The 19,659-nt window shown below is 35.1% G+C and overlaps 1 protein-coding gene across 2 annotated transcripts in view; it reads left to right on the forward strand.

Annotated features, from left to right (window-relative positions):
- The window catches only part of LOC127499818 (homer protein homolog 3), a 35,679-nt gene extending 19,751 nt beyond the window's left edge, over window positions 1-15,928 (forward strand). For both annotated transcript variants that reach the window (XM_051870438.1, XM_051870430.1), the window contains exons 4-10: window positions 207-338; window positions 567-674; window positions 5,193-5,326; window positions 7,660-7,816; window positions 12,045-12,152; window positions 12,376-12,456; window positions 13,796-15,928. In XM_051870438.1, the coding sequence (XP_051726398.1) occupies window positions 207-338; window positions 567-674; window positions 5,193-5,326; window positions 7,660-7,816; window positions 12,045-12,152; window positions 12,376-12,456; window positions 13,796-13,981 (906 nt within the window). In that variant the 3' untranslated portion in view covers window positions 13,982-15,928. The remainder of the gene's footprint in view (window positions 1-206; window positions 339-566; window positions 675-5,192; window positions 5,327-7,659; window positions 7,817-12,044; window positions 12,153-12,375; window positions 12,457-13,795) is intronic.
- Window positions 15,929-19,659: the final 3,731 nt, after the last annotated feature.

Genomic DNA, 19,659 nt, shown 5'->3' on the forward strand with positions numbered 1-19,659 from the left:
AGTTTTAGTTATATTTTAATGTCAAGTTCAATTAAATGAAAATGGGAAATGTTGCCTTTTGTACCCTCCTCTATGGAGCTTGCTTGACGTAAACAGTGCTTTACGAATAGTTACAACACAAACCTTTTTTGGCAATCTTGCAAGAATTGCACGACTGTCATGTTTTAAACATTTTTAACTTGTTTTGACCTCTTCTCTCTCGGCAGGCGATCATCAACAGCATGATCAGCCCCAACATGACGTTCACGAAGACATCTCAGAAGTTCGGTCAGTGGGCCGACAGCAGAGCCAACACGGTCTACGGGCTTGGGTTTGCCACGGAGCAGCAGCTGCACCAGGTGTGGACATCAGGACAATAATGTCTGCTTTAATGGCCTGTTTACAGATGATACATTGTCCCTTGTAGGCCTGATGCATACTCTGTGCAAGTGTATGAATGCAAACACTTGAGATGAGATTAAGAAGATGGATTAAAAAAACAACATAATGTAGTTTTACACAAGACATTTTTGCAAATACTTGCATCACCCCTTCTGTAATGCTGCATTGTGTGTGTTTTGTTGCAGTTTGCCGAGCGTTTTAAGGAGGTGAAAGAAGCTACACGTCTGGCCAGAGAGAAATCACAGGACAAGATGGAGCTGAGCTCTGCGGCTCTCAGTATCGCAGCTCCTCAGGTGTGTTATCATCTCTTTTGCATTCAATGTTCATAAACAGTTAAAAAAAAGCGCACAGACTTGTAATTTAATCCTAAATTACACAGACACTGAAGTAATCCTAAATTCAAAATTCTACTTACTACATTTTAGCAGCTGCATGGCAACGCCCTGGCAACCACCTAACATTATAGCAGCCTGGCAATGCATTGAAGCCACTCCTTAGCAACCACATAGCAACATCCTAACAATATCAATGCCCTGGCAACCACCCAACATTCTAGCAGCCTGGCAATGCATTGAAACCACTCCTTAGCAACCACAAAGCAACATCCTAACAACCACTTGCAACACTTTATCAGCTGCATAGCAACACCCTGGTAACCACTCAACATTCTAGCAGCCTGGCAATGCACTGAAACCACTCATTAGCAACAGCATAGCAATATCCTATCAACTACTTGCAACACTTTAGATGCTGCATAGCAACACCCTGGCAACCACCCAACATTCTGGTAACCTGCCAAGCATTGAAGCTACTGTTTAGCAACCTACATAGCAACATCCTAAAAACTAATTGCAATACTTTAGCAGCTGCATAGCAACACCCTGGCAGCCACCCAGTGTTTAAGCAGCATAGCAATGCATTTAAAACCACTCAGCAACCACTCACAATACTTTAGCAGCTGCATAGCAACACCCTGGCAACCACTTAACATTCTAGCAGCCTGGCAATGCATTGAAGCCACTCCTTAGCAACCACAGAGCAACACCCTAACAACCACTCGCAATACTTTAGTAGCTGCATAGCAACGCCTTGGTAACCACCTAACATTCTAGCAGCCTGGCAATGCACTGAAACCACTCATAACCACTCAACCACATAGCAACATCCTAACAACTGCGTGCAACACTTCAGCAGCTGCATAGCAACACCCTGGCAACTGCCCAGAACACCTTAGTTTTGCACAGGCAAACATGACGCATTTTAATGCAGTTTCTGCTTTGCTTCTCACAGATATTTTGTGTCTGTAGTAAACGAAGGGTTACAGTAATCCTAGACCCACCTCACGAGAGAGAGAGAGAGCAGGATGAGCTGGGTCATTCATCTCACTGGGAAGTGAGAGGAGAACTAGGACAGTGATAAAATTATCCGGAGCTGTCCTGTTCTCTGCCAGTGTCTGTCTTTTCGTATGATGCTCATCTTTTCAGGTCAACAGGCTGTTTAAGTGCCATTAAGCAGTCAGAGTGACACAGACCTCTCGACCTCGTGACGAGTGCCCGTTTGTTCTGATTTGAGCATGAGTTTGGCTTACTATTACCAAAAAGGCATTTTAGGTTTCTCTTGGACTCAATGGCCACATTCACACAGCAACAGAATACGGTTGTCAGTCATGTATTTGAGTCCTTATTACGGTTACATTCACACCCAGTTAATTTATTTATGTGTGACAACTGCATTCTATAACCGAACTCACACGCTACTAGAGGTGTAACGGTACATGTATTCGTTCCGAACCGTCACGGTTCGGTGCATACAGACAACAAATACAGTCAGTCACAGACAATTCACGCTCCAATCCAGAAGGGGGCGCGCACGGTAATGCAACGTTGTTTGCTAACCACCACAACAGGAAAAAGCGCAGAAGAAGAACAGACAATCTATGCATAGATATGTTTATTACGTGTAATCTCTCAACCAGTGTTTCAACTGCGGAAAGTCATCAATAAAACAGCTTGAGAATATCTCACGTAGCATTACATTTACCTCAGGCAAGTCATTAAATGTCCACAGCATGTTAGTTCACCAGAGAAATGAACTCTCGAGGGGAGCATTTCACTAAATATATGCACTATATTAGCTTATATATATGTATAAAGTATGAGTAATTTGAATGGCACTAAATGTTTCTTTTACCAAAAGTATGTGAAATGTGATAAATGCTGCCACTATCCCCGGTCTCCCCTACCCTATGATAAATGATGTAATTGCCTGTATCTTTTATCATTTTCTCTCAACGCTTTCAATCCGGACGCTGTCAGTTCTCTCAGGTGAGTTTGACATTCGCTCACCGCACACGTCAGCATCAGCGCAGCGGCAGGATTCAGATTTGTGCTCAGGGGTTCAGGGATATACGCAGCCGCTGTTCATGTAGAAAAGGGGGTCTGTGCTTTATCACACTATAACACACACATCACGTGTCCCATGAGCTCCGCAATCAAGTGACTCCCATGGTGAACCCTGTAGCATCATCTGCCACTGCAGGAGCAAAAATCAGGTCATTTTTACACGTGACAAAGAGGGATTTTTCTCCTTCACCATAAACTAGTTATATTTCATACCTGCGGTTCTGCTCATAATAGTGAGTTTGCTCACTTTTTTATAACAATGCCAAAAATCTCTTTTTATGCATTTCAAACTCACCTACTGGGATTTGGGTCATTCATCAACAGTGCCATTTGTGCTTAAAAATGCATTTCATTCGAAAAGGTTAGTGCCGAACTTTAAATAAGTCATATTTACCCAGCTCAGGCTCAAAATGCCAGGATTGTAACCCGTATAGACGTGACAGGACCATCATGTCTCCTTCAGTATTCAGATTAGTGGTCTACACATATGAGTTTTATAAAGTCAGCATGAAATGGAAGTTGTGCTATTGTCTTCTTCCCTGTTGTGACGTATATCCAAGTAAAATGGCTTCTGGAACAAGAACAAATGTAGGGCGGGGCTTGATTTTGTCCATGGGGGATTGATTGGATGGTTGTGGTTTGCTATTGGTGGATCTCGTGTGAGTGACAGGTTGCCCCGCCCCTGTCATCAGAGAAGAGAAGAGAAGAGATGTCGCTATAAGTGATAGATAGACATGAACATTAGATATACAAGTGATAGAATAAGAAGCACATGAATTTTATATATATATATATATATATATATATATATATATATATATATATATATATATATATATATATATATATATATATATAATAAAAATATAATAAAAAATAATGATGTGCATAGATAAATCATTTATAATAAGTACTGCAATATTCCATAAAAAAATAAGAATTGACAATTTTGATTTCATGGTGACTTTAATGGTTGATTCTGAGATATATATATATATATATAATTATATATAGTACAGTACCGGTCAAAAGTTAGAAAACAAGAAAAAACAGTAACATTGTGTAATATTATTACAATTTAAAATAATGGTTTTCTATTTTAATATACTTTAAAATATAATTTATTTCTGTGATGCAAAACTGAATTTGTGATACTTTTTTCAGGATTGTTTGATGAATAAAAAGTCAAAAAAGAAAAGCATTCAGTTAAAATAGAAATATTTTGTAACAGTATACCATTCAAAAGTTTAGGGTCAGTAATTTTTTTCCCCCTTTTTTTTGAAAGAAATTAATACTTTTATTCAGCATGGATGTGTTAAATTGATAAAAAGTGGTAGTAAAGACTTATATTATTAGAAAAGATTTCTATTTTGAATAAATGCTGTTCTTTTTAATTTTTTATTCATCAATAAATCCTGATCCCCCCCCAACAAATATTAATCAGCACAGCTGTTTCCAACATTGATAACTGAGCATCAAATCAGCCTATTAGAATGATTTCTGAAGGATCATGTGACACTGAAGACTGGAGTAATGATGCTGAAAATTCAGCTTTGAATCACAGGAATAAATTACATTTGACAATATATTCACGTAGAAAACAGTTATTTTAAATTGTAAGAATATTTCACTATATTACTGTTTTTTTTGTTTGTTTTTGTTTTTTTGTATTTTTGATCAAATAAATGATCAAAAACTTAGTTCAAAAACATTAAAAATAGTAATGCTTCCAAACTTTTGGAAGCATTACTATATATATATGTGTGTGTGTGTGTGTGTGTGTGTGTGTATATATACATGTATATATGTGTGTGTGTGTGTGTGTGTGTGTGTGTGTATATATATATATATATATATATATATACACACACACACACACACACACACACACACACACACACACATAATGAGTGATTTATACATTTCTAATTTTATTACATTACTGACTAAATTCTGGTAGTATCACTGAGTTATGTTGCCTCGTTTCATTTTGTGCCTTGTAATTTCTTGTTATCAAATAATTATAACAATATAATGTATTAATATAATAATATTAGTATCCTGTGACATATCTAGTAACCTATGACATATCTCATTCATAATATGGCAACAATGAAAAACATTACAAAAAAAATGATTCTCTGTTACAAAAAACATTCGCATCTATAGAATAATGTGACTAAGTTCAGTATCAATAGTAATTCATATGGACACACAACAATCTGAGCTGCTTAGTCATTTTTTTCTTTTTACTATTAATGTAATAAGCTGTTTTTAGTTTAACACTCAGTTGTCTGAGTTAAAAGGATTTACCCTGAAGCCTGTCAGTGTGTGTCTGGATTAATGTGATAACAGTTTTCTTCTGTGTGTGTGTGTGTGTGTGCGCGTGTGTGTGTGTGTGTGTTGTAGGACTTGTCTGATGAGCTGCAGTCTCCTCCAGTGATGTGTGTGAACGGGCCGGAGGACAAGCTCTACAGGAGCCAGAGCGCTGATATTACTCTGTCCTCAGAGAAGGAGCGCATTAAAAAGATGCTCTCAGAGGGGTAAGGCTAATGTTCATGCATTCTCTGACTAGATGTCCGCCTTAGAGGCTGTCATCCACGTTGGTGGAAAAATTTTGGAGAAGAATGTGTGTAACATCCATTTATCACACTAAAATGGGCTTTTCCTGCCTGAAAGAGCCCATAAAATGCCTCTAATTTCAGTTTTCCTGACTGATTACAGGCCTCTTAACCATGCGAGTTGTTACAGCACTAACAACCATTCTGAACACCTTAGAAACTGCATAGCAACTCCCTACAGCACACTTGCATTATGGAGCTGAATTTTGCACAGGCAAGCTAGTGATGCACTGACATTTAAAAATATTCAGCCAAAAATGAAAGCGGCATTTCCTTTGCAAATGAATTATGGTGCATCAAGCACCACTAAAGTTTTCTGTAAAATCTAGTTTTTGTTTGCATTGTTATTTTGGTGTTTATGCTCTTCTCCTTATGTCAGGAGAGACTCTATCCTGATCTGCCATTAGTCTGAGTAACACACACACACACACACTCACACACACACTCATGCATGAATCAACATGTTTTTTAAATCTCTGATGGCGCTTCATCACAGGGCTCTTGGAGAGCGTCTGAATACTTCCTCCTGTAAAAGTAACCAGTCAAGAACATTTGCATGGGGCGGCGCTCCACCTTCACAGGAGCTACACCTTTGATTCCTCGACACATTTCACGCACAAAACGTTTTATCCATTAGAGATGCTGATCTGAAAACTGTAGTTCTTTATATGCATTTTTGACATTATATGTCAGCCAAAATTTGAAAAAAAAACGCTATATACCTGGACGGTTTTACTGTTTCTGCTTTTTTTTCATTGGTTATTATCATAAAATGACCTTTGACCCCTGGGAAATCTGATTATTTATGCTGTCATGGTGATAATTGTGAATTTAATGATGCAATGTGATGCATTTAATGATCTTGTCATTTCAGGTCTGGGTTCAGATAAACATTACTTTAGTTTTGCTCAGTTGGTTTGTGAAGTTTTCTAACTTCTAACTTTCTAATTTTTCTAACTGTGTTAGGGAACATGAACTAACAATGAACGATACTTAATACTTAAGGTAATTTCAGCATTTACTAATACATTTTTTAAATCCAAACTTGTATTTGTTAACATTAATGCACTGTGAACTAGCATGAACATTGAACAATTGTATTTTTATTAACAAAGATTATTAAATGCTTTAAAAATATAGTGCTTATTGTTAGTTTTATGTTGACTAAAGCATTAACTAATGTTTACAAATGAGAACTTATTCATAGTTTTCAGTCACATGACTGGAGGCCATAGTGCTGCAACACAAGCCTGTCAATTTTCCATCTCAAAAACAAAAATATATGAACAAGATGCAAGTTTTGGGCACTTGTGATCCACATGCAGGCGGTATTTCAATCACTAAAAACAGCGGAACGTTCTAAAAGTGCCTTAATGTACTAAAACAGTGATATTAAAAGATTAAATTCAGTTTTAATGATGCATACTATATACAGGCGAGCAGAATATGAACGCAACGCGTTTTCTTTATAATGGTTTTCGATGGAAAAAATGCTTAACAAGAAACCGCGAGTTGCATGGGTTCATCTGCTTGCATCATCAATAAGGTGTATGTTGAATTTGGTCTTTTAATATCACTTACTACATTAGTACTTACTACAAACCTGGTAAAAATGACATATGCTTGGAATATTAAACATACATGAATGCAGTGAAATTTTACATGTTAGGATTACCTGATTGGTTAATAAAATTATACTTCTATGCATTGCATGTTTGCTTTGATGCACAGAGCATTAAAACTTCAATAATATTTATCTACTGCAGTTTGATTAAATCATATTAATATAAGGCCTGGTTTCACAGATAGAGCTTAGATTAAGCCAGGATTAGACCTTTAAGTAGCTTTTTTAAAAATTACTGATGTGCATCTTCAGACAAAACTATGGCACTGACATGTTTTAAGATACATCAGTGCAAGTTGCTTTCAGTTAAAACAGCTCAAACATGCATTTTAGTCTAGGACCAGACTTAAAGGATTAGTTCACTTCAGAATTCAAATGTCCTGATACTTTACTCACCCCCATGTCATCCAAGATGTTTGTCTTTCTTTCTTCAGTTGAAAAGAAATGAAGGTTTTTGAGGAAAAAAAGTGAAAGCGTGTGTAAGTTATAAGGAAAATAAAGACTATTTAGTTGCATTTGATATGTAGAATCACCATTACTCTTGCTCATATTAGGGTTACTGGGACCTCAACATGACAGGGTTAAAATGGTCAGTCACACTGAATCTTTTGAGCGTTTCTCTCTCTTTCAGGTCGATCTGTGAGATTAATCTGGAGGCAGAGCTCTTCAGCTTACAGGACAGTAACGCTAAACTAGTGGCGGCGCTGCATGAGGCCAACGCCAACGTGGAGCAGTGGAAGAAACAGCTGGCGGCGTATCAGGACGAGACAGAGAGATTACGAGATCAGGTGAAAATATAGAAATATAACATGCTTTGAAACTATATGTAACATGAAAAGGGCAGAAAGTGCAAGAGAAACAAGAATTAGGATGAGCAAAAAAAAATATTTTAATACTTTTACACTACCGATCAAAAGTTTGAATTAATTAAAATGTTTTTGAAAGATGTCTTTATGCTTAAACTGATCAATTTGATCAAAAATGACAGTAAAATAGTATTTTATATATATATATATATATATATATATATATAAAATAATTGAGCAGCAAATCATCATATTAGAATGATTTCTGAAGGATCATGTGACACTGAAGACTGGAGTAATGATGCTGAAAATTCAGCTTTAATCACAGAAATAAATTACATTTTACTATATATTCACATAGAACATGGTTTTTTTAAATTGTAATAATATTTCACAATGTTACTGTATTTTTGATTAAATAAATGCAACATTGGTGACCATAAGAACCCAAAAGCATTAAATAATTCTTAATCAAAAGAATCAAAAGCAAAAAAACTGCAAGAAATGATCCGACTCTCCATCGATCCGAATGGGATTGTCATCATCACCCTTTCCTTTTCTCTCACTTCTCACAGTGTGTTCTCATTATCGCTTAACAACTCCGAACAGGACGCGTGTTTGAGAGAGGTAGCCCTCGATATCGCTCTGTCTCTTTGAGATGAGAACAGGCGACCAGGTGGTTGGAAATGGTTCATGTCTCATGGGACTAGAGAAAGAGAGAGAGAGAGATGTGGGGTGGTTTGTAGGACAGCAATATCCTACTTTCAATGGCCTAGTTAGGAGGACTGAAATATCACCAGGGGGAGCTGCCAGACCCTCGTTTGGGAAACTTTTTTTGCACTTTACATGGTTAAAAATAAGCCAGTCTCTCTTAAGGCCCTCTAAGTGCCAGAGACCTTTAGGAGGTGCTCCTTTTTCTCCTGTGTGTGTGTGTGTGTGTGTGTGTGTGTGTGTGTGTGTGTGTGTGTGTGTTGTTTGTTGTGTGTGTGTGTGTGTGTGTGTGTGTGGTTATAATGCGGCTCTGTTGGAGGATAGAATAATCAATATTTCTTGAGCATCAAATCATCATATTATAATAATTTCTGAAGGATCATGTGACACTGAAGACTGGAGTAATGATGCTGAAAATTCAGCTTTACATCACAGGAATAAATTACATTTTAAAATATATTCAAACAGAAGACAGCTATTTTAAATTGTAATAATATTTCACAATTTTTACTGTATTTCTGATCAAATAAATGCAGCCTCGGTGAGCAGAAGAGACTCAAAAACATTTTAAAAATCATTCCGACCTCAAACATTTGAACGATAGTCTACTGTAGCTGTATATTAGACATCAAGTATGACCTGATCAGCTTTTGCACAGCATTTACACTTCATACTTATGAATTTATACTTGTCGCATCACACCTGGTTAAAGCGCGGTGTAAAACACTCGGCCCAGTTTCTTCCGTCCTTTACTGTCAGCTGTAATGCATTATTCAAATATAATGGCTGAATAATCACTGAATGTGTATGTAGGTCAGCAGAGGGGCTTTATGATGGACATTATTCTGGAGATTGTGTGTAATGTGTCTGAGTGAAGTTATAAAATGATTTTACGCATCAGATGAGCTGGTAAAGCAGAACAGGCTGAGTTTGTAAAGAAATGGACAGGCAGGAGGAGAGAAATGAGTGAGTCATTACCGCTTTCATCTGAGCCTTCAAAACATTCTACCATCGCTAAAATATATATATAAGAGCCTGTTTCCTAGAAGGACTCCTGCGAGAACAGCCAGTTCTGTGAATTAAAGCTGAAGTAAATGGGTGGAAAATTAATGACTGTTTCCAGACGAGTTTCTCTGACACACCAAGATACGAAAGGGAACTCACAGATGTCTTCTGAACTCATATGATGCTTTGTGTGATGAACAGAACAGACTGATATTCATTTCAGTTTCACAGCACAGAAATGACATGAATGTATTTGGATTCATAGTTGTATAGAGATCGAATGCTATTGTTGTTATTAACATTAATAAAATTGACAAGAACACATCAAAATTACTAAAACCTTAATTAAAATTAAAATATAAAAAAGTGAAAATATTAATAAATATTTTAATAGTGTCTCAATCAGTGTTATTTTAGTACTATTAATATTTATTTATATTTTGAATTAGTTTTTATTTTTATATTTTCCATTTTAGTTTGTTTTAGTAATTTTGTTGTGTTAGTTGTTTTTTTTAATACGTCTGTAGTTTTTCTAAATTTTTATTTCCCTTTTAGTTTTAGTGACATTTTAGTACATCAAATTTAAAACGAGAAATGAAATATAATGTTTGTTTTTTATTTCAAGCAACAAAAAGATTTTTTATGGTTTTAGTTTTTGTTTCAGTCAGCTATAATAACCCTGTCTCAATAATACTGAAATAACATTAATAATAATATTAAATAATAATAATAAAATTATTATGCATAGTCAGGATTGCAAGATGAAAATATATACAGGGTTCACAATCAAATAGATCGCTATAGCAGAATAGTTGTTTTATTTATTGCATTTGGTAACACTTTATTTTAGTGTCCTTGTTACATATGTTACATGTTCTTACTGTAGTAATAACAGTAAATTATGCATAATTACATGCAAATAAACCTAAACCAAACCCTTACCCTATAGTAAGTAAGAGTAATATTAACTACATGTACTGTATACAGAGTTAGGGTTTGGTTTAGGGTTAGTTACTTGTAATTATGCATAATTTACATAAGTACAGGTAGTAAATTATAGTAAGTACATGTAGTAACGTGTAACTGTCACCTTAAAATAAAGTGCATTTCTGTAACGTCACTTAAACATGAATGGGTTTTATGTAAAATTCAAATACATTTTTACGAATACATGAAAATATTCAGTAAAAATAACCTGTTAAACATGAAAATATTGTATGCAATCATTGAAGATATTTCTCCTTGTATAGAGCTTCTGTAGCTCCGCCCCTTTTCAGCGCTGCGCTTGTTGTGTTCTGTCTTCCTGTTTGTATTTTCACAGCATGAAGGTAAGATCTTACAGATTTATGAATAAACCGCTTGTTTTAAAGGGGTGGTTGATTATGATTTCACTTTTTTAAGTTTAGTTAGTGTGTAATGTTGCTGTTTGAGCATGAACAACATCTGCAAAGTTACAACGCTCAAAGGGAGATATTTTCTTTTACAGAATTTTTTAAGGACTACAACAAACGGCTGGTAGGGACTACAACGAGCTTCTTCCCGGGTTGGTGACATCACTAACCCTAAAATTTACATAAACCCCGCCCCTGAGAACACGCAACAAAGGGGGCGAGGCCATGTTGGGCTGCTTTAGAGAAGAGGAAGAGTTGTTGTAGTAGAGTGTTGTTGACATGCCGTCATTTTACGCCGGACTGCTTCACAAACGAGGGTCAATTCAACGCTGGATTTGAACAAAAGATTAACATGACGGCACATGCTAGTCGATGAGTTGAATCAACTCCACAGCAACTACATAAATTTATCCACTAACCATTCAGAAACGTCCTAAAAGTTGTAACTTCTTCCTGAGTCTCTCCATCAGTGTCGACTCCGGTTTGAACAATGTAAGGCTGAACACCGTTACTGACAATCCTCATTTTGGCTGCGTGAGATTCTCCAGCTTTGTTGTTGTTGAGCAACCGAAGCGCGAGCTGTTAAAGCTCCGCCCTCTTCTGGAAAGGGGGCCGGGAGCAGCATCTCATTTGCATTTAAAGGGACACACAAAAACGTGTGTTTTTGCTCATACCCAAGCTATAATAAATGATCTGTGGGGTATTTTGAGCTGAAACTTCCCAGACACATTCTGGAGACACCAGAGACTTATATTACATCTTGTGAAAATGGGGCATAATAGGTCCTGTTTAAAATTTTCCCGGTCTACTGACATTTGTTATGACATCCTCTTCAAACATCACAATGCTCATGATAACTTTCCTTAACTCTACAATAAGTAAATCCACTTCACCATCGAATTACTCTTCGACAGCGATGCCATAGAAATATACAGAGCCGCCGCAAAAACAGGAGCTCAAAGACAGAATTCTAAAGCTGCTGTGCGCTTGTTTCTCTGGCGCATGAAGCTTTGGCATAAAGTGTTCTTTAAAGTTGAGTCTAGACTCTAGAGTTGTGTGTAGAATCTTTATTCTAAGAGTGTAGATGATTGTCGTGTGTGTAGGTGGCGGACCTGGAGGCTCATGGTGGTCATGGACCCAGCGACATGCTCAAAGATGAACTCACTCAATCGCTGGAGGAGCTGGAGAACTTACTGAAGGCAAAGGATGAGGTGAGACACACACACACACACACACACACACACACACACACACACACACACACACACACACACACCCTCCCCTCTGATGGAGGGGAGAGTCCAGCGACCTACAGATGCACTTTCCTGAGTTACTGCGATCATCTCCTCAAACTCCTGCATATTAGACACAGAACACATTCACCTCTTTCAGCAAGGCCTCACTGTATTATATGTTCATCTCAATGCATTTCAGGAAATCCGGATTCTCCAGAGTAAGAAGTCGGACTTCCATGAGCTGGAGCAGGAGAGAGAAGAGGCCATACACAGACTACAGGTGCTGGAAGAATCACAACACATCAAAACATTTCCATGACATAAAACAAAGAGCCATTTTAAAGCATTAATAGTTTAGGTTAATGCAGCACTGAAATTTTAGGTTAAAATGGAAGAACCAAGTTTTATATTTCTATATTTTTTCTATATATTTTTTATATCACTTTTATATTTCTTCATTCAGTATAGAATCACATTTTATATTTCTATATTTTTTTCTATATATTTTTATATTTTTTATTTCTTCATGCAGTACAGAATTACATTTTATATTTCTATACTTTTTTCTATATATTTTTTATTTCTTCATGCAGTACAGAATTACATTTTATATTTCTACATTTTTCTATATATTTTTAGATTTTTTATTTCTTCATGCAGTACAGAATTACATTTTATATTTCTATATTTTTTTATATATATTTTTAGATTTTTTATTTCTTCATGCAGTACAGAATTACATTTTATATTTCTATATTTTTTTATATATATTTTTATATTTTTTATTTCTTCATGCAGTACAGAATTACATTTTATATTTTTTATATATTTTTTATATCACTTTTACATTTCTTCACGCAGTACAGAATTACATTTTATATTTCTATATGTTTTCTATATATTTTTATATTTTTTATTTCTTCATGCAGTACAGAATTACATTTTATATTTCTATATTTTTTTCTATATATTTTTATATTTTTTATTTCTTCATGCATTATAGAATTATATTTTATATTTCTATATTTTTATTCTATATATTTCTATATTTTTTATTTCTTCATGCAGTACAGAATTACATTTTATATTTCTATATTTTTATTCTATATATTTTTATATTTTTTATTTCTTCATGCAGTACAGAATTACATTTTTATATTTCTATATTTTTTTTCTATATATTTTTATATTTTTTATTTCTTCATGCAGTACAGAATTACATTTTATATTTCTATATTTTTATTCTATATATTTTTTAATGCAGTACAGAGTCACATTTTTTTAATATCGCTATAATTTTTTCTATATATTTTTTATTTTACTTTTATACTTCATGTACTACAGAACCAGGTTTTTCTATATATTTTTTTCTTCATCCAGTACAGAATCATGTTTTATATATTTATATTTTTTCTATATATTTTTATATTTTTTCTTTTTTCATGTAGTACAGAATCAGGTTTCATATTTCTATATTTTTTATATTTCTTCATGCAGTATGTGCAGCTTGTATGTTCTACATTGAGAGCATGTGTGATATGAAGACATTTTCATATTTGGAGGGTTAATTACTGTGACATGCTGTAAATGAGCACAAAACTCTGTGAATGTGATTTCAGGAGTTAGAGATGCGTAACGTTGATTTGGAGCGGCGCGTGCAAAACGCGGAACAGAACCTGGCCTCAGCGCTGGAAGATCGTGACCGCTCTGAGAACGAGGTGCAGAGGGTCGTTCAGATCCTCGATGTCAAGATCTTTGACCTCAACGACCTTCGACAGAGTCTGGTCAAACTCATCAGTAAATAGTGCGATCTGAGAGACGAGAGACACTCATCCTGACGGCCGCAGCGAGAGGCGCCGCATCCACTAGAGGGCGTAGTTCTGCTTCAGTAGTTTCTGCACTGATACTCTCAGTATCTTCTCACTCTTCTTGCTTTGTTTTCTGCCCTTTCTGTTCAAAGTCTAGCAATAACTTCAGTGGAGAGGATGTTATGTTGGAAGAACATGAGCAGCGATGTTACGGTACAGGAGGGGAAGCTTTATTTTTGATACACTAGTGCTGCGTCACGTCTTTACAGTATTATTTAAACATCAGGGCTGGAGGAAAATTGATTCACAAATGCATTGCAGTTCTCTCTGAAATGATTCTGGATCTATTCATAAAACAAATCATAATTTAAAGTATTAATAATTCAGTTTAGTGCAGCACAGAAGTTAACTAATTGTATTTACACAAGATTCTTTTTTGCTTTTTTACATTACATTATTATTTTTAATTATTATTATGATATAATAATTAAAATTATATTTTTAAATGATATTAATAATAATAATAATAATAATAATAATAATAATGTGCAATTTAAATGTTTGTACAACTCAGTTTTATTTGTGTTGTTGATTATTAAACACATTTAATTAATTAATTAATTTATTTATTTATTTATTATTAATTGGTTTTCAGCCAAGTGCATCCTGAATTTTTGGTTTTGAATTTTCATTTTGGTGCATCGCTATTAAAAATGATTATATTTTAATAATAATTTATCTTTAAAATTGTCATGCATTTCTGTAACATTCAACTTAAGTGTACGAGTCAAATACGTTTTTATGAACTCTTTAAAACATTAAGCTAAAAAAGAATCATTTTTGAACTGAATCGTGACTCTGTGAATCGAAATCTAAGTCTGCTATGGATTATTACATGAGATTTGGTTTAGAACCAAAACTAATTTGTAGCAAAGACCTTTGTGGCTCAAACGCCAAACTTTTGGGAGATACATGCAAAATACGAAAAGGTCATTAGTTTTTCTGAATGACTCTGTTTTCTCTTTATGTGGATGTGCTCTGCGGTGTCACAGCTGGAGTGTGTAAACCAAAGACCAGCTCGAATGTGGCGTTCAGACGCCTCTCTGTGTTTCATACTGTGGAATGCTTAGTATAGAGGACAGCATTGATATAAAGCATTAAATAGTAGCTGCAAATATACTAGGTAGAAATAAACAATTGTTCTGTTATTATAGAATATTAAGATCTCTTGAACTCACAAGGGAATTTATATTTAAGAATAGCTGTAGTTCTTCACTGAGGAATGGATGTTGAATGTGCTTGAATGCATCTAGTGTAGTTGCTGTGTGCAGCTCTAAGGCTTTGTTAATGGTTGTATTGGATGTTGCATTCTACGGTATATTTGTGATAGCACAAGAAAGTCACTCATGTGGCTTCAAACTGCAGTATTTTAAGTGCCAACAGCCTGTTTTTACCTGTTACCTAAAAAACCCACAGGGTTCGGCACGAACAGCCACGTTTGTGTTTGTTTGCTTTCCGGCGCAGTTGATTTAGGGTCTAATAAACAGGTGTTTACTTTTATATTTCTTCTTCATGCGGTACTTGAGTATGTGTACTGCTTTGTATTTTGGACAATGAAAGCATGTGTGATATATGATTTGGAGTTTTAAAAAGTGGCAAGAACTCTTTTCAAGGACAGAATCTCATAAGGTGCCATGCATCATTTCTGCTTGTAATCTCTGATGCGAGAGCCTTATTTTTCCACTCATGCATCTTAGTGTGCAGGGGTTCATGTGTTCTGCAGCTCTTGATAGCCTGATTATACTATGACAGTAGATTTCCTTCTACACTGTTAAGAGTCATACTGTGCCGACCAGCTGGAAAACTCCAGAGCCAAGTCTCAGTTACAATGTATGATCTCTGAATTTAACGAAAACTTGCTGAATAAATTTGTTTTACATTGAATTACCAGTGTGAGTTACTCAGTCATTGTCAGTGGAAAATTGCATGTGCTCAAATATAAGCAATATTTAAACAAATGGTTTAAATTATATTTAAAAAAATAAAGGTTCCAAAAGAGGGTTTTCGTAGCGATGTCAATTACTTTTAAAAGTAATACATAATTGCATTACTCCCTTAAAGTAATTGCGTTAGTTACTCTTTATGGAAAGTAATGCGTTACTTTTTCTCATCTGGGCAATAAATGGGAAAACAAAGTAACTTGTGTTTCTTATTTGCAATATTTTAGTCTGTATATTAACTCGAGTTAATTATTTACTCTATGTGCCTTTTAAATATGTTCTTTAATGTGCAGATTTTTAATTCGCTGCAGTGGTTGATATATTTATTATTAGAATCTGGGTGTTTGTTTTATTGTTTGTAATTGTTGTGTTGTGCTTGAATTTCCCTAAAAGGATTAATAAAGTATCTATCTAATCTATCTATTTGAAAAAGTAACTCACATATTTTGTTGTAAATTTTAATGCATTACTTTACTAGTTATTTGAAAAAAGTAACCTGATTACCTATCTAGCATTACTGCGTTACCCCAACACTGGTCATAGAAGAACCTTTCAGTAATTAGTCCTTAAAGTGTTAGCTCACCCAAAAATGAAAGTTCTGTCATTAATTACTCACTCGTAAGACCTTCGTTCATCTTCAGAACACAAATTAAGATATTTTTGATGAAATCCGAGAGGTATATGACTCGTCCATAGACAGCAATATAATCAACATATTCAAGGTCCAGAAAGGTACTAAAGACATCGTTAAAACAGTCATGTGACTGCAGTGGTTCAACCTTAATGTTATGAAGCGACGAGAATACATTTTGTGCGCAAAAGCAAAACAAAAATAAAGACTTTATTCAACAATATCTTCTGTGTCATTCCAACGCTATCTCACGACCAATTTGTACATATTTTACGAGGTGGCTAATTCATACGAAATCACTCGTACATATTCATTCGATTTATCTTAACCCCAGTGACGGGTAGGTTTAGGGGCAGGGTTAGGGGTAGGTCATTTGTACGAATTCATACGAATTTGGCAACTTGTAAAATACGTACGATTTAGCAAAAAACTTATGAATTTGTATGAGTGAGTTCATACAAATTTCTACAAATTAGCCACCTTGTAAAATACATACTAATTGCCGTGAGATCGGGTTGGTCATTTTTATAAGTTGTTTACGTTCAGCGCTTCCAGGTTCTACGTCAGAGCGCCGACTCATTATTGCACTATAAACCCGAATAAGTTGGCGAATCTCAAAAAATTTGAGGTAATCAGTTACATCAAAGTTTTTAAGTTAAAGGAACACTCCACTTTTTTTGAAAATAGGCTCATTTTCCAACTCCCCTAGAGTTAAACAGTTGAGTTTTACCGTTTTCGAATCCATTCAGACGATCTCCGGGTCTGGCGGTACCACTTTTAGCATAGCTTAGCATAGTTCATTGAATCTGATTAGATCGTTAGCATCTCGCTCAAAAATGGCCAAAGAGTTTCGATATTTTTCCTATTTAAAACTTGACTCTTCTGTAGTTACATCGTGTACTAAGACAGACGGAAAATGAAAAGTTGCGATTTTCTAGGCCAATATGGCTAGGAACTATACTCTCATTCCGGCGTAATAATCAAGGAACTTTGCTGCCGTACCATGGCTGCAGCAGGCGCAATGATATTGCGCAGCGTCTCTCACAAATGTCTCCATGGTTGCAAGGCACGCTCCCTGTGCAAGCAGGCGCTGCGTAATATCATTGCGAGATGCTAACGGTCTAATCAGATTCAATGAACTATGCTAAGCTATGCTAAAAGTGCTACCGCCAGACCTGGAGATCGGCTGAATGGATTCGAAAACGGTAAAACTCAACTGTTTAACTCTAGGGGAGTTGTAAAATGAGCCTATTTTCAAAAAAAGTGGAGTGTTCCTTTCAGAAATTTAAAGTTCAAGTAAGCAGAACTTGCAGATTTTTATTTTGTACTCATACATTTTAATTGCTCTTAACTTTAAATATTTGAGTAAACTAATTCATACATTTAGCTTATCATGCATTCATAAATTTATCATAAATTATCATGTAATCTCAATTTAAATATTTTTAGTAGTTGAAACCTGGCTAGCTTTAACTAATTCATTTAAATGCTACCTTGCTAATTGGTAACAATGCTTTGATAGCATTTGCACTTGCTGAATGAGCAATATAAAACATTTAACATATATCTGTTCTCAAACTAAGCTCATGCTCCACTCATCACCATGATGCAACCCTACAAAAAACCAACATAACTAGCATAACAAAACTTGTCCCACTTAACATTAATCTTGCACTAAAAACATATAACACTTAATTTTAGCATTTACTCTACATTTTTAGTGTCATGGCAAAGCATGCTGGGAAATAGAAATCCCAGCCCAGTTTCAGTTAAATTTAAGTTTGTCTAAATTAAAAGAAACAAGTTCATAAAACTCAAAACAATGAGTTTAGTGAACTCAAATGAAAAAGAAAGTTCTAAATACTCATAAAAGTTCATTTGATTGAACTAATTTGTTTAATTTGAGTTGGTTCTACTCAAACCAATTAATTATTTTGAGCGTTAGGGTTTACAGTGTGGCCGGCTCCTGCATCAGCATCACACGCATGCCTCGTGCTGATCACGTGGCCAATACTGAGCCGGCGTTTGGATGTAAATGCGTAAGCCTTCTTTGTACTTACTGCATCACCTGCATAGGATAATGACAGGGAAGAGATTGTTGAATAAAGTTGTTATTTTTGTTTTTGCTCACAGAAAGTATTCTTGTCTCTTCATAACATTAAGGTTGAACCATTGCAGTCACATGACTGTTTTAACGATGTCTTTAGTACCTTTCTGGACCTTGAAAGTGTTGATTAAATTGCTGTCTATGGACGAGTCTATACCTCTCTGATTTCATCAAAAATATTTTAATTTGTGTTCTGAAGATAAATGAAGGTCTTGCGGGTGTGGAACGACATGAGGGTGAGTAATTAATGATAGAATTTTCATTTTTGGGTGAATTAACCCTTTAAAATAACCATTTAGTGTAAAGAATATTTTTTTCAAAAATCCATCTTTTATCTAACATTCCATGGATTTTAAAGTTTCTCCATATGTTACAATCAAGAACCTTTATTTTTAAGCGTGTAGATTTACTTAAATTTGCTTAACTTTGTTAAATATTACATTTGCTTAACGGCAAAGCAAATGTAGCTACTGTAACAACTAAATGCATTAAAACTCAAGGCCAAACTTATAATCCTTCATATTAAAAACATACTCCGTTTTGGAAATTCATCAGTTGAAATGCTTTCATGCAAAACCATTTTCAAATGTTTTTTAGCAAAATGTTTAATGGATCTCAATCAGATTTTAACAGTGGGTTTGAGGTAAAATTGCTCATACATAAAAAAATAAAAACAAAAACACACCAATCATGAGTTATTGTGTTTCACATGTACTAAATGTGGAAGATATTCCAAAAACCTTCAAAAAAAAAAACCTGAACCAGTGATTGAAATGCACTGGATCCATTTTAAAAAACACCTTCAGGCAAGTATGAATGGTTTGAAAAATTAATGTCCTTGAAAGTCATCTCTAGGGTGCAAACTGTCCCTTGCTGTAACATTTTACACAAAAAAGGAAAAGCACAATATGAGTGCAAATGAACAGACAAACTCAAG

The sequence above is a fragment of the Ctenopharyngodon idella genome, chromosome 2, assembly GCF_019924925.1.
Source record: "Ctenopharyngodon idella isolate HZGC_01 chromosome 2, HZGC01, whole genome shotgun sequence".
In the NCBI taxonomy this organism is placed as follows: domain Eukaryota; kingdom Metazoa; phylum Chordata; class Actinopteri; order Cypriniformes; family Xenocyprididae; genus Ctenopharyngodon; species Ctenopharyngodon idella.